The sequence below is a fragment of the Nanorana parkeri genome, unplaced genomic scaffold, assembly GCF_000935625.1.
Source record: "Nanorana parkeri isolate BGI_ZX_2015 unplaced genomic scaffold, ASM93562v1 scaffold51, whole genome shotgun sequence".
NCBI lineage: Eukaryota > Metazoa > Chordata > Amphibia > Anura > Dicroglossidae > Nanorana > Nanorana parkeri.
The window spans coordinates 461,846-478,046 of NW_017306319.1; the positions used below are offsets into that span (position 1 = coordinate 461,846).

The 16,201-nt window shown below is 43.5% G+C and overlaps 1 protein-coding gene across 1 annotated transcript; it reads left to right on the forward strand.

The window, feature by feature from the left end:
- Nucleotides 1-20: 20 nt before the first annotated feature.
- Nucleotides 21-14,537, forward strand: LOC108802996 (protransforming growth factor alpha-like). Its single transcript, XM_018574850.1, has 7 exons — nt 21-208; nt 8,643-8,713; nt 9,972-10,019; nt 11,038-11,158; nt 12,577-12,726; nt 14,382-14,443; nt 14,530-14,537. The coding sequence occupies exons 1-7, from the start codon at nt 21-23 to the stop codon at nt 14,535-14,537; spliced, it is 648 nt and encodes a 215-aa protein (XP_018430352.1).
- Nucleotides 14,538-16,201: the final 1,664 nt, after the last annotated feature.

Sequence of the window (16,201 nt, forward strand, 5' to 3'; positions counted from 1 at the left end):
CCTCCAGCAGCCGGCCGGAAATGGCGTGTGGAGCGATCTGTGACCGCAGTCACCTCCTCCCCTTGTCTGCCTTCTTTTCACACTTCTTCCCGGGGAGATCGACGCCAACGTCGTTACCTGGCAACGGCGCAATCCCGGCCTGGGCAGGCTGTGTCGGCTTAGTGGAGGCAGCGCCATCTAGTGCACTAAAGAGGAAAGAGCAGGCGAGGTGAGAAGCGTTACACCTTCTAGGGTTACATAACATGAGGCTGTGTACAGCAACCAAAATCCAACTCAACCCTCCCTTTATATCAGCTGATAACATCAAAACAAAAGCTCTTTTATATCCTACAGTTCATTGTCTATCTAAAGTATCCATAACCTGAGTAGAAGATCCTGTCTCCTACCAGAAGCTGCAGACTGAGACCTTCACTCCCTGCTAGAAAGCTGGGGCCTCTCTGCAGAGGTCTGCCATGCCCTTTACTAATCAGACCTATAGATTTTCGATCAACAAAGTCCATGTTCCCAGCTGATTGGAGAGCCCTAGCTTTGAGTCAGCAGGAGGCTTGTCAGACCTTTGCAGAGAGACCACTGCTTCCACACAGAAGGCAAGGACCCCACTATGCTAGGAAACAAACTGTAAGATATTGGACATCTGTGTGTACAGATCCATTTAGAATGTATTTAGCTGATTTACACTTCAAATGGCTTTAATATTCCTGTAATGGCTAACTAGACCTGACATGTGAGGCTGCATCTTACTAGGCATGTGACCAAGTTCACCCAATGCTGTGCAAAACTGTCACACCCCCCTCCCGGCCCAATCAGCTGTGCCCGGGGATATCCCCACCACGCAGCTACACTTAACAACTCGTGGGGAATGCCCCATCCTCAGCTGATTGGTCTGGGAGGGAGGGGTGACACTGTCAGTTGTGCACAGGCAGTGGCGTATCTAGGGCAGGGCACATATGGCACATGCCCTGGGAAACAAATGAAGGGGGGGGGGGTGCTGCTCTGTGGGTGAGCAAACTTTTGCCAACCCATGGAGACAGCTGACTTTTTTCGCTCTAGCAGGCATCCCGCTGAGCTCCTGGCAACCATTGAGGTCACAGGTTGCCAGGAGCTGGGTGGGACACCATAAGCACATTTTATAGTAGACATGGCTCTGTGCGCAGGTTTGGGTGATCTCAGATTGCACCTAGCTCATGCACATTCCTATCAGGGGAATAATGAAACAAGGGAGCTGACTCTCATTTCTGCAGGCTAGGCCTCACAATCAAACATTTTGAAGGGTGCTGATTGGTTGCCAGGGGCAACAAAACAACACCCTGCTAGTGAAGTCTTCATTTAGGGCTCCAGGGAGTCACTCTGAAGGGAATTTATCAAAACTGGAGTAGACAAAATCTGGAGCAGCTGTGCATGGCAGCCAATCAGCTTCTCTCTTTTTATTTTAAAATCTTAACTGAAGAAACAGAAGACAGAAGCTGATTGGCTACCATGCACAGCTGCTCCAGATTTTCTCTGCTCCAGTTCTGATAAATTCCCCTCTTTGTATTTTACCGCTCTCACCCTATTCCCCTGCATGGTGTACAAATCTCCATTGTTTCCACTCATACACCAGAGAACGGACCGGCCATCTTCACTGCATAGTTGCCAGTGGTCCTGTATTTTGCAAAGAAAGCCCAAGGGCCCATTCGCACCTGAGTGTTTTACCAAGCGATTCCCGAAGCGCTACAATGCTCAGGATGAAGAATCCCATTATTCCCAATAGGCCCGTTCACACCTGAGTATTGTGCCACTTGTCACGTGAAGCTCGAAATACGACATGAGCTTCTTTTGGAGCAGACTCATTTGTTTTGGACCCCATAGACTTTAATGTGAGTCCCTGTAAAATACACGTTTTTTTCAGGTTCTGCCATTTATAAGTCTAGGAGGCCAAAAACGCACAGTTCTGCTCTTGTACTACAAGTCACACGTAAAACCGTGTGTACAACCACACCAAAACACTGCTTAATCGCATGGCACATGCTTAGGTGTGAATGGGGCCTACTATGGCGATATGTGGAAAATGCAGTAAAAGGCTGACAACCTTTACATATGGACATTGCACACTACTACTTATTTTGATATATACACCAGATATAAGTCTCTGTTTCTGTTCTTCCTATCTAAACATGGCACAGTACCACTTCACATCTGCGTCTAAACCATGCCTCCTAATCAGTTTAGCCCCAGTGTGTTCCTTGTCACCCTATAAACCAGGGGTAAGCAACTCTGGCACTCCAGCTGTGCTTTACCTACAAATCCCAGCATGCTTCTGCCTCTTGGAGACATGCCTGTAACTGTCTATCTTGCAATGCCTCATGGGACTTGTAGTTACTCTACAGCTTGAGGGCCAGAGTTGCCCACCCCTGCTATAAACTGTCCTCCCATCTATGCAGCTAGTGCCATGTCACACCGGAGGGTCTTCTGCTGGTGGTGACACCTTGCCAATGGACCGCTCTACCATGCTGAAATAAACATTGCAGAACTTGGCTTTCCAGCAGGTACAGTGGCTAGTTTGGCCAGCGTGGCAGTTATATCATAACAGAAGGTAAACAGTCTCTTAGTAACCCTGTCACTGATGAGCTGTCAGTAGCAGCAGGTCTACTAATGTGACATGTCCCAATGGAGGCTGTGACGGTGCACACATGCTGCTTGAGACTTGAACCAATCCAAAATCTGACCCCACAGAATCCATTACACACACAGCTACCTATCTCCTCCTCTGGAGGTGGCTGCACAAAAGAGTCATTTTTTTAGTGATCTCCCTTATTATTTTACTGTTAACACCAAGGTGAGCGAACGTTATTCCTTGTTCAGAGAGTTCTTCAAGGCACAGTACCCACATTTTTTTTATAATAAGAGCAAAGTGCTAAGTGCAGCAACTAACGCAGCCAATCAGAATAATATTTTACTGAAGTCAAACCAGTAAAAGGTTGACTCTGATCATACAGATGTGCCTAGATGAATGTCACAAACATTTTTCATGTGTCATCTATCCATAGCAGGCCACCTATGTCCTAGTCCCTACACAGCTCCTCCGTAGCAGAGACTGGCTTCCATTGGGAAGCTAGCAAAAGGGAAATGTCAGATGACCTTCAATTCAAATATTGGAGTTCCATTCCCTCTAAATCAGCACCTCTCTTCTGGGGTTCACCAACACCAGCCTCAGTGATCAGGGCTCCATAGTTTATGTAGCATATCGGTCAGGCCTCACTAGTGTATACATTGCAAAAGTCAGACCTTTGTAATGTATACAGCCCAGTGGTGTGGCCTCCATAGTGTATACAGCCCAGCAGTTAGGCCTTTGTAGTGTATTGTATTCAGAGGCCAGGCTTCAGTAGTGTATAGCACTCAGCAGTTAAGCCTCTGTTGTGTAAACAGTCCATTGGTCAGACCTCTGTATTGTTTCGAGTTCAGCGGTTAGGCATCTGTAGTGTATAGCATTCAGGGCTATGTAACGCCCTGTATGTTCTCTTGCTGTTCAGTGTACCCTCCTTACTGCTCAGTGGGCCCCCTTTGTGTTTAGTGCGCCCACTTGCTGCTCTATATATTATCTTGCTGTCCAGTGTACCCTCCTTACTGCTCAGTGTGCCCCCTTTGAGTTTAGTGCGCCCACTTGCTGCCCTATATGTTCTTTTGCTGTTCATTGTGCCGCCTTACTGCTCAGTGTGCCCTACAGGGCTATGTAACGCCCTGTATGTTCTCTTGCTGTTCAGTGTACCCTCCTTACTGCTCAGTGGGCCCCCTTTGTGTTTAGTGCGCCCACTTGCTGCTCTATATATTATCTTGCTGTCCAGTGTACCCTCCTTACTGCTCAGTGTGCCCCCTTTGAGTTTAGTGCGCCCACTTGCTGCCCTATATGTTCTTTTGCTGTTCAGTGTGCCCCCTTACTGCTCAGTGTGCCCTCTTTGTGTTTAGTGTGCCCCCCTGCTGCTGTATATGTTATCTTGCTTTCCAGTGTACCCTCCTTACTGCTCAGTGGGCCCGCTTTGTGTTTAGTGTGCCCCCTTGCTGCTCTATATGTTATCTTGCTGTCCAGTGTACCCTCCTTACTGCTCAGTGTGCCCTCTTTGTGTTTAGTGTGCCCCCTTGCTGCTCCATATGTTATCTTGCTGTTCAGTGTACCCTCCTTACTGCTCAGTGGGCCCTCTTTGTGTTTAGTGTGCCCCCTGGCTGCCCTGTATATTCTCTTGGTGTTCCGTGTACCCTCCTCACTGCTCAGTGTGTCCCCTTTGTGTTTAGTGCGCCCCCTTGCTGCCCTGTATGTTCTCTTGCTGTTACGTGTACCCTCATTACTGTTCAGTGTGCCCCCTTTGTGTTTAGTGCGTCCCCTTGCTGCTCTATATGTTCTCTTGCTGTTCAGTGTACCCCCTTACTGCTCAGTGTACCCCCCTTACTGCTCAGTGTGCCCCCTTTGTGTTTAGCGTGTCCCCTTGCTGCTCTGTATGTTCTCTTGCTGTTCAGTGTACCCTCCTTACTGCTCAGTGTGCCCCCTTTTGTTTGTGGTCACCTGGACAAGTCCCACACAGCTTCCTACTAGGTCAATGGAGAATGCAACCAATAGAAATATATGTGTATTTTTGTGATATACAGATGCACGTTGAACATTAGAATGTCACGTTGTGGGTATCACTTTAATAGATCAATGCAGAACAGAACGTGAAGCTATGACTAGTCCCAGAGCATAGAACTATCACTTCATTTGATCATATTTATACCATTTTAATTAAGAAGTACCCCGCTGTGATGGGAGATGTGGGAGTCTCATACAGTAGGCCTTTGATGTGATCCACATTGCTTTGATATTTTGCACTGTTAATATAAAATAAAAAACATTTCTTTTATCCCGAACATACATATGTGGGCGAGTTCATTATGCACACAAATTCTCCCAGCAAGACGAAAAACACATGCATTTACTACATACTGATTAACAAGTGATAAGGACCTGAAAGTACTTATGGGCTTAGTCAAAGGAAACCTCTACTGAGAGAAGCATAGGCTACCATTGTTGTTCCTTCTGAAAATGGTGGTTGCCTGGCTGTCTCTGGCATCAAGAATTTTTCAGTCACTGACCCAGAAAAAAGATTCAGCAAGATGGGTTACAGCTTGCTCACACAACATGCCATGGACTGAGTTGTGATGCTCTGCAGTGCATCACAGTGTTGTGGAATGCATGCTGAATAAAAGAAAAGTAATGTGTCTCAAAAAAATAAAAAGCAGAAAAACAAACTACGCTGCAAAGCATGTAAACATGCGTAGGCATGCACGCACAAATGCAACCCACACCTTCAGCACATGTCAACGCACATGCACTGATGCATGCATTGCAGTGGCAACCTACACTAAGAGTGCATTTAGTCGCAAATTCTGCATGAATGCTCTGGACTAGGGATGTGCATTGACCTGGTACACACTAAGTTTTCCCAAGTCCGTGCAAAACTGTCAGTGACACACTCCCCTCCCAACACTATCAGTTGCAGCCAAGGCACTCCCTTTGTTACATGTAGCTGTGGGGCAGGGAATGCCCTGGATTCAGCGGATTGGCCCCGGGGAATGTCACTGACAGTTTTGCATGGGTTTGGGCAGGCCTAAGTACATCCCTATTCTGGACCGGGTTTGGACCTTAGGTGTGCCACACATGCCCCAAAAAAGCTTTATCTAAACACTTTGGATGTATGTGCTACTTATTTCCTGTGCTCCCTGACTCCTTCTAGTGGCCATAATACAGTATTACATCACAATACATTTGACCTGGAAAAAAAAAATATGTTCATTGTTGTCATTATTCACACAATAACATACAGCATAGCAAAGGGCCCTGCAAATTATTTATAAATAGATTCCTTTGTGTCAAGTCTGACTGGGCCGAGAATAGTAGTCTTTAGTATTTACCCCCATTACATTGGTGGTCTGTGTAAATACCCAGTTACATTGGTGGCAAGTGTAAACCCCCTATTGTGTTTGTGGTCAGTGTAAATACCCTCTTAGGTTGGTGGTCAGTGTAAATACCCAGTTACATTGGTGGTCAGTGTACATCCCCTCTTATAGTGATGATCAGTGCATATACCCGGTTACATTGGTGGTCAGCGTAAATCACCTCTTAGGTTGGTGGTCAGTGTAAATACCCAGTTACATTGGTGGTCAGTGTAAACCCCCTCTTGTGTTTGTGGTCAGTGTAAATACCCAGTTACATTGGTGGTCAGTGTACATCCCCTCTTATAGTGATGATCAGTGCATATACCCGGTTACATTGGTGGTCAGCATAAATCACCTCTTAGGTTGGTGGTCAGTGTAAATACCCGGTTACATTGGTGGTCAGCATAAATCCCCTCTTACAATGATGATCAGTGTATATACCCGGTTACATTAGTGGTAAGCATAAATCTCCTTTTACATTGGAGGTCAGTGTAAAATTACTAAATAAGCATACATAGTACATACACCTACCTTCATATTGCATTCACCTACATTCCTTAGCTACCTTTCAGGGCACCCTAGAATAAATGAAACCCTGCATAGAAAGACGTTCAGTTAGAATTGACACCCCATTCCGCCATACCTTCCAACTTTCTGATATAAGAAAGCAAGACGCCTTTTAGCACAAGGTATGTAAGCTAAGGATATGCCCATGCCATGCCCCCAGTTATGCAGACGGTAAAGAATAAAAATGCATAAAATTATTGGATAAATCCAAAAGTGTTTTTTTTACCAATACCTTTCTTGCATACTGCCTTTCCCTAAATAACCTTACGGTAACGCAGGGTAATGCATTGTATACGTGTGTTGCCATTCATTTGCACCCCAATGCACATCTACAGTGTGCTGCAAGACACCTACAGTATAGTGCACAACAATGCACAGATGGAATTGCTCTGCGTTTAGAAAAGAATATGCAGGATCTATTTTTTTTTCTTTGGGGTGTGTTGATGGCCCATAAAAATGAATGAGGTTGGCTAACACATTGAGTTTCAAAGCACAAAAACACATGCATCGCTGCAAACTACATTGTGAATGGGCCCTCAAGATCTACATTCAGGACTCCCAGTAGGGTTGCCACCCGAACACTCTAGCGACACATAGGGGAGAATGAGTTGCGGCTTATTCATATGTAAATAGCGCCACCTATTCATATGTCAATATCACAGTCAAGACTATTTTCAGTGGGGGGGGCAGTAGCCCCTATATTAATTTTGGTTGCCCCTATCTGCCTGACATCATGTGTCTGGGTCTCAGCTGCCATGAAACCCAGACACAGCATTCAAAACCCGGACTGTCCGGGTGAATCCTGTACAGGTGGCAACCCTAACTCCCAGACAAGAACTGCAGCGTGCTTAGTGTTCATCACTTTCTAAACAATTTCTGTTTTTTTGCTGAATGTGATATTGTTCTGCCATCATTTCCAACTTGAGAGAAAACCCATTCTAAGTAGATGAATAGCTGTTCCAGCACTTACAAGGTTAACTGCTTGCAAAGCTTCATCATACTCAGATGGTGTCACTTAGGCCATAGTATAAGTGGGCAGGTAGAGAGCGCTTTGGCCTTCAATTAATGTGGTGTCTGATTTCCAGCAGTAAGGTTGGTATGTATAATGTGGTCCCCTTTCTAGTGACTGAGAATCTGTTTTATTAGCAGTATTAGGTACTCTAGGTTGCCTATCATCTCCCATTTGGGGAACAGACGGAGATCTCCTTGTCTTACAGTTGTGGTACACCTAAGTAAACTCCTGATTCTTATTGTGATAAGAGATTATTAACGTGAATGAATAATACATAATTAATGCTAGCATACCTACTCTTTTAGTAGGATGTGGCTGTGTAAAATTTCCTTAGAGGGTGGTGTTGTTGTATTAGAAAAATCAGAAATGCTCTTTATCAGGGGTGCCCATTAGGTAGATCGTGGTCTACAATAGCTCTCAAAGCTGATGCTGGTAGATCACGAAGGGTGTGAATGGAGGCCCCTTTATTCCATTTTGGTATATTTATTTTGCTGCGCACACGATTACTTATTAGCCTGAGCCAAGCTCCCTGACACCTTCTGGTGGATACTGGTGGTTGTAGTGCTATATTACATCAGAGAATGTTAGTTTACACAGCCTGTTGCACGAGAGAGAGAGGAATTTACCAAAACTGGAGCAGATTTGCACTGCAACCAATCAGCTTCTCTGTCTCATTTTTAAATGTTACCTGAGAAAACTGGAGATATGCTGATTGGTTGTACATCAGATTCTGTCTGCTATAGTTTTGACCCCCCCCAAAAAAAATATATGTATATATATCCTATCTACCTATCGTATGCATGCATACACCATAAGAGGGATAGGTCTTTCTAATGCATGTGCCTTACGTTGTTTAAAAGCCTCCATTCAAGTTAATTTTAAAGTCAAAATGCAGCCCATACATCCAACATACAGCACACTTGGCTTCAAACCCACTGCGGTGCTTTTGGTGTGAACAAGGCCTGTTGAAGACTATGGATTTTCTCATGCCTATACATTCTGCCCCCACTAGGAACTGGACCAACATACACGGCAAGCCATCCAACGTGAATCCTCGCTAAATGTTCACCTATTTGGATGCCTTGTACTGGCTTTAATCCTTCCAGACACTGTACTTCAGCTTTTTATATTTTGGAGGATCCATCAAAAGAAAAATATCCACAATGTTCCTTGGATTCCTCCTAGTTACAGGTATGGCTTTAAAGCTTTTTTTGTTTATTTTTTACTTTAAAAATATCCCAATGGCTGGAGTCAATAGAGATCGTTATTAGTGCTGCTGGCAGCAATGAATGTGAGTGTGGACTTCAGCTTGTGAAACAAGCTTTCACAAAACTCTTGCTTGACTTTTAATTTCCCCACCTTAACCCTTTAAAGCACTCTTCAGCTCCAGTTTTGGGATATTTAATTTAGATTGCAATGGGGATGGTACATGTCATTTTTATGAATCCTTTATAAAGCTATACTGTAGATACTTGGTATAAAATGTTTTATTGCTAAGTGGACCCCTATCTAAAAGTTACTTTTAGTGCACTATGCAGGCCTCTCATGCTGACTTAACAATGCTGTTGGCTTGGCTGTTTTAATGCTTTTTAAGTCACTGGCGCGGAGCAATCAAGCAGCAAGTGAAGTTTGAGCCAAATCCAAACTCTCTGCTAGCTTGTTCTGTTCAGTGCCTGAAAGGGGCCTGTTTATAGCAGATCCACTCTCCTACATAGCACCGTAATCCTTCCGCTCTGTGCATGCATTTTACAACTCATTGATGAAATGCACACCGTGGTATTCCAGAAGAGTTCCTTCTCCATAATGCTACAGAGAAACCACCATAAATTGGGGGAAGAGGCTGCCCATATGACAGGTCACGTGACCAGGCTCTCCTCTCCTTCACCACTTATTCTAAATGACGTTTGGAAAGCACAACACTGCTTTTAAAAATGTTTTGGAGCCCAAAGCATTAAAGGCTGATGGTCAGTGTGACAGCCAGGTAGCTAGCATTTTCAGAAGTCGGCAGTGGCGGACTACTCTCTTTTGTTAGGGGCGTGCTCACATCTTGGCCGCATTGCTGCAGGTGAGACTTGTTGTTGAATCTCAATTCGGATACAATAAAGCTTGTTGATTTAAAATGGACCTGAACTCAGTAAAGCATTGCTATGGTATAGGGAACATTTACAAATGTGCCAAAGTAGTAATGTGAAAATGTACTTTTGTCTGCAATTCCTCCTGAAAAATAGCAATGCCCTTCTGGTATGTGAGGGTGCCTAGGCACGTCCGTGTCTACAGCCTCATAGCTGTAATATCTGCAGCGTGTGATTTAAGGCACTGCTGCCTCTGCTAGTCATGTTTTCTGTAATAGAAGTCCGATTTACTGCTGCTTCCATATAGTCTTGCTGTTTCACTACTCCATTATGAATGCATATGGTTGGACTTGGTGATGTTTTTGTCTTCCAATAAGGTATTTCAGTCAGTTTGGCTCACAACTCCAGCACTGAAGCAGGGAACTGTAAGTAGATCAGAACCTTTTTTTTTTTTTCATACAAGTTGGGAGCACTAAATGTTTTAAATTTTCACCCTATTGGCTTCTGCACAAAAGAACACCGCTACACTTTAAAGCCCATCTCCAGTTTAAAAAAAAACTCTCCTTACAGTGGGGCTACCCCTGCAATGGTTAAGTGCCTCTTTTTGTCCAGTGGATTCAGAATGCTGTAAAGCCTTATCCCTGTCCCCGCTGGCTCCAAGACAGCGCCCACGGCCTCTTCCCCCCGCTCTAGTGGTTGGAGGCCCTCTGACATCAGCATGTCTAATGTAGGCCCATATCCCTTCATTACACATGAGGGTGCCAAGGAACAGTCCACAAGCAGAGGTGATGAGGAGAGGAGTGGGGATCAGGTAAGAAAGTGCTTTACAGCATCCCCCTAGACCAGTGACGTGCGGTACCTCTTGCTCCGGGTAAGGCATGTTGAAGCCCTGCTTATTACTATGATACGATGATACGATTTACACAGCTCTGCCCCATAGTACATTGCTGTCTGTCAGGGCAGGAGGCCTGATCTCTCTGCTGCAGTTAAAGTAATACTTACAGGTCTTGTCCCTCCCAGCCTGTGAGGGACAGTGAAGGAGACTGAGAAGTTCATCTTTCTGTTCTCCTCATCAGCATATCTTTGTTAGCACATGAGCACTTCCGCACACCTTACTGGCTTCCAGTTTTGCACTTCCACTCCCAGTCTAAACTATGCTGTACAGTCATTGAAAGAGGCTGATACCAAGTAATTTGCAGCTACTTGCACCTTAAGGATTTACAAAAATCTGTTTGACGCTGTGTTATTGAATAGAGTGTTCCATTGATTTACGTATTTATATATGGCGTTCATCATATGAAAATGTACATTCATGATCTCATCAGTTTTATTGTACAGCACAGCCACATTGCAAGCTTCTAGTATAAAAAATGGCAACTGTTAGACTACCCATCTGTTCAATGTTACTTGGGTCAGATATTAACATATATTCTACTTTCACAGCCTCCTACTTTACTGAGACAGCAACAAGAACATTATTCGCTCAATGTCCAGACACATACTCCAGCTTCTGCTACCATGGCACATGCAGATTCCTTCTATCTGAATTGGAGGCCTCTTGTGTGTAAGTGTATCACAGTGGATGTGTCCAGGAGACCTTCACATTTGTTCTGGAGGATAACGTTTTGAATTTTGGAGTTGGAAAGCAATCCTGCTTGCTACAGTGCTGCTTCTGTGTTTATACAAACTTGCCTTGACAAATGATGCAGTTCAGTCCAGACGTAGATCCGACTTTCATACTTTTGATGGTAACCTGCAGTTGCAGGAAAGTGATATGGCTTTCAGTGCTAGGTGACTAAAATTGCAAGTTCAAAGTGCAATATCCCAATGAAACCGTTTTAATCAGATCAGTGATTGTTCTGTATGCCCCACTGTCTGCATTTCCATAGGCCTGAGTGGGATTCAACGAAGGACACAAGAATGAATGCACAATCTCTACATAATGTGTGCAGTTGAGACCTTGATTGATAAACAGATTTAACAGATCATTAACAGATCATTATTCTACTTACTGGAAACCTCCCATATTTTACAGTTTTCTTTAAAGCTAACCACTAAATAAAAATGCAAATTTAGCTGTTTGTTGGCATAAGCCAGGGATGTCCAAACTGCGACCCTCCAGCTGTGGTGGAACTACGAATCCCATGAAGCACAAGTTTGGACATCCCTGGCATAAGCTATCATGTCATGCCTATTTCAGTGATGTGCCTATACACTTTCCCCCAAAATTGCTTCTTGTAGTGGAGAAAATGGGATATTTAATTTCACAATGATGTGCCCAGGGATTCAGAGACGTATAAGGTGGTAGGCAGGTCAGGCTTTCCTTTGCATGTGCAAATGGCAATTGCATGGCAGGCTTTTTCAACCCTGACGTTTCACTCAAATACTGGACCTTTCCAAAGGGGCAAAGGTCCCAAAATCAAGGCTAACCTGCTCCCTCCTGCATATGTATCCCTGCTGGCCCATGGCGAATGGGCTACCTTGCTATAGGAATGTGTGAATGTCGGCTTTGCCTTTCAGTACATCCTGGCATTTGTATGTAGCAACAGGTCTTGGAGGATGCTGCAAGTAAGGTACCTAGAGATGCAGTGTACATGACGGTAGTAATTTCTTTTCCCCCTTTGTTTCTCCTCAAAGTATTTTTGATGTGACTTTTAAACTTTAAACCACGTGCATTTATACTTCTTCCTTCCCTCAGCTCCCCTGCCACTGCAGTCTTAAATTTACCTGCTGCACACTGAAATTTTGCTGGGGCTGTGCATGTGCTGTGCATTCTCCATTCAGTGCTATAGGGAACTTGTACTAGATCATAAGTGTTTGAACATTGATATTTAATTGTTTCCTTTTTACGGTCATCTTAATAAAAAAAAAATCTCTTCGAATTGATACATATGTGTATTGTCAATGCAGTTTTTATAGTTTGTAACTACAGAGTACTAGTTTACCGTTGATTCTCATTGCTTTTTCATTTTTTCCCCCTAGATGCTTTAAAGGCTATATTGGTATTCGCTGTGAACATGTGGACCTGTTGCAGGTGATGGCTGCTGCTCCTCCTTCCTTCCTGGTGGTGGCACTGTCGGTGACCTTTCTGGCTATATTAACTCTAATAGGTAGCACATGCCTTGTGATATAGTAAGTGTTAACTTGACAAGTACTTTATTTTTGTTTCCACTTACTATTTGCTAGAGCTATGTTTATGACCATTTTCCATTTATTACCCTAAATTAGGGTGACTTGGGTTGCTTGTACAGTTTACCAATAATCTAACCACCTATACAGCTAGTGTTCTTCAGGGATGAGCAATTTTGAGTTTTCATTTCCTCAATTTCAATGGCAATCAGATTTTGGCAAAATTACCACCATTGTGGTAAATTGCATTGTAGTCAATGGGCAAAGTGAAGTCAAGGTAGCTTTTAAGGGCAACGGTCTTTAAATTGCTGATGAGGGTTACACAAGCTCACTTAAACATCAAAAATCGGGTCCCACATTAGTGGAATTATATTAAAGCCCAACTATGGGTGCAATATACATACTGCAGTTCTGTAAGCTGTGCAGTGCCTTTGCTGTAAGCTGACCTGCCAAAATTAGATCTTCGTCCTTCTACCCTCAAATCTTCTGTATACCTGTGGGCGAGTCCAGATCCTGCTGAACTTTCATGCCTGCTTTGCCTGCATGTCTCAGACCTCGGCACTAAGGTTGCATCCCTGTCCTCCTGACCTATCGCAAAACGGAGCCTAAGGCCATTTTCTGTATGATTTGGCCAGGAGGAGAAGGGGGCAAGTAAGCAACCTCAGCACTGAGGTCTGAGACCTGCAGACATGGAAGTTCAGCGGGAGCTGGACTTCCACCCTCAGGTATACTGATGATTTTAGGGGAAAGGATTTTTTTTTGTTTCAATAAAGTTTTTGCCTAAGTAGTTCAATGAATGAAAATTAAAATGTTCTGCTTTAGTGTAATTTTGCAACTAAATAGTCAAAATTGCTCTACTCATCTCTTGTGCCCTTATGAAATAGCTTAACCCAAGCTTTGTGCACCAGTGCAGCTCTGAAAATAAACATTAGGCCTGCTGTATAAAGCAAGGTAGTGCAGCCTTGTGTGTAGATGCCAAACTAGTCAATGCTGGTGGAGTACTAATCTGTGGTTCCACTGTCAAAACCTAGATAGGGCAGGTATGCAGTTGAAGACCAGACTCTATCTGCATGTAAACGGGTAGTAACTGGTCAGTGGTTCAAATTTATTGAAGGGAGATGATCCACAGGCAACTAGCACTTCTGGAAGGTCAAAAGAAGAACCTATAGTAATAACCAAAGGTTTCATCAAAGTTGCAGTTTAAGCTGAACATTTTAAAACCAACAATTTGGTCTTAAAAAGGCCAGGCTCTCTGGCAGATCTTAAACTTGCCAGTCTAGGTGTTATTTGCACTAGTTATACTGCTTTAGGTAGTTTTTCAACTGCTACCTTGGGTCTATTCCTCTGTCTACACCACCCACTCCCTATGTCATCTGTTTCATCTCTGGGCTCAGAGGTGAGTGGGACCATTGACTTTCTTTGCATTACCATTTAACAAGACATTGGTGCTATATCATTCCTCTTCTGTTTCTGCTGAGACAGTTGGGGCTGAAATAGAAATGTTTCATGGAGTTGCCGATCATATGCCAAAGCATTGTTTGATAACCAACAACCATGTAGGTCTTATCCCAGAGTACTGAAATGGCCAGAATAGGTTACCATGTAATATAAAGTTGTTTGTGCTCTAATAAGTGAACCTTACAAGTGTTCTGTTTCAGCTTCTGCAGAGTAAGAAGAGAGAGAAACAGGCAAACCCTTCTGAAGAATATAGAACAGAATGGTATGTGTGGCAGGAATGTGTGTGTGTTGTGTGCACGCACGCTATAGTTATACTCTTAACACTTTTTTTTTTTTTTTCACTTCTAGATGTCTGAAGATCTTTTCATACACAGCGAGAAACTCAAGCAGACGTGTATTTTTATCCTAATGTATAAAACATTTTATGTATATTTATTTTTAATGTAAATGACTTATTTCAAAGCACAGTTGGATGGTGCCCCAACATTGCATTCCAGTTTATTTCCATAGTGCCTTTTTAATATGGCATTTAATTTGATCTTCTCCCACTGGGGGAGCAGAAAATACAATGACGGTGGCAATTAACAGTAATGCTGCCCACACAGAGCTGTTTCAGCTAACCTTAAGCCACTTTAAATTTGATTTCCATTATAGACAATCCAACCTGATTAAGGCAACCTATCCTTCACTGAAGGTTTGAACTGTTCTGATCCATCCTATAGGCTTTTCGGATCAAAAGCTGTTTAGAGATTGACATTTCAGTGTACATAACCAACAAAGATGGGTGTGTGTAGAATTTTTTTTACTGTATAGTCAGTGAAACTGAAGCCACATTTCTTTTTATCTTTTGGATAGAGTAAGGGAGGGTTATAACCCCTGTTTACTTTTTTTTGCTATCTGTAATCCCTTTGGGGGAGATTTCCCTTTGCTTACTGATTGCACAACAGAAAGTGAGAGGAACTCTCTCCAGTGAGGGAAACCCCTGGTGGTCAGCAGGGTCTCCAGAACTAGTGTCCCCATTGAAAGGCTTCCCATTTTTTTTTTTTTTTTCCTGGGACGACCCAAAATTTGAGATTTGCTTTCACTAAGTGATAATGGTCACTCAGACAAATGGAGAGGGTGCATCTCCCCAATGGGGACACAGGGCAATAAAGACCTGTCAAGTGTTCGAATACCTCTTCACGCTACCCAAAACGTAAAGAAAAAGTCGGATTGTTGAACTTTAAAACGAGTTTACTGTTTCAAAAATTAAAATACCATCTGACTGGAAAAAACAAGATTACTTGCTAATGGGATTGTGGCTGTTTATCGTTTAACTTATTTTAATGTATTAAATAAAGTTTTATCTAATGCGTCAGAACATGGCATCATTCGTGTTTATGCTGTTGATACCTGACAGCTGTGTTTTAGGGGAAAACTGTAGAGACTTGTCTTAGTAACTTCTTGTATACGCAAACTTTGTTGCTAAAGTCTTACTACCAGTGGCGGACTGAAAATGCTCTGCTCATATACAAGCCCTACCCACATATAATTTCTTGTGTTATAGAAATTATTTTGCAACACTTTTCCAAATAGCAGGTCTATTCACTAAAAAGTGAATTGCAGGGGGACTTGGTAGGAGAATTTGAAAATCGAGACCAATATACATTATTTGAATTATTCTGGCTTGGCTATTTTGACCAAGAGTCTAAAGTTCTACCAATTATCCTGAACTGCAGGATAATTTAACAGGGAAATTGAATAATCTAGGACTTGAGTGGGGATTTAGATGCATATTACGTAACACATGCAAACCCCTATTCCACCCCCCCTGTGGTGTGTGTGGCAAGGCCCCCATATGACCAGAACCACTGCACGGCAGACCCCACACCAGAACCACTGCACAGCAGACCCCACACCATAGACCAGAGATAGGCCCCACCTACATGAGTAATGGGCCTGGGGGACAGGGGACACATGCTGCTGGAAGTAACTGGAAGAGCAGCGGGAGGATCAGTGACTCCCCCCGCCCCCCCCCCCC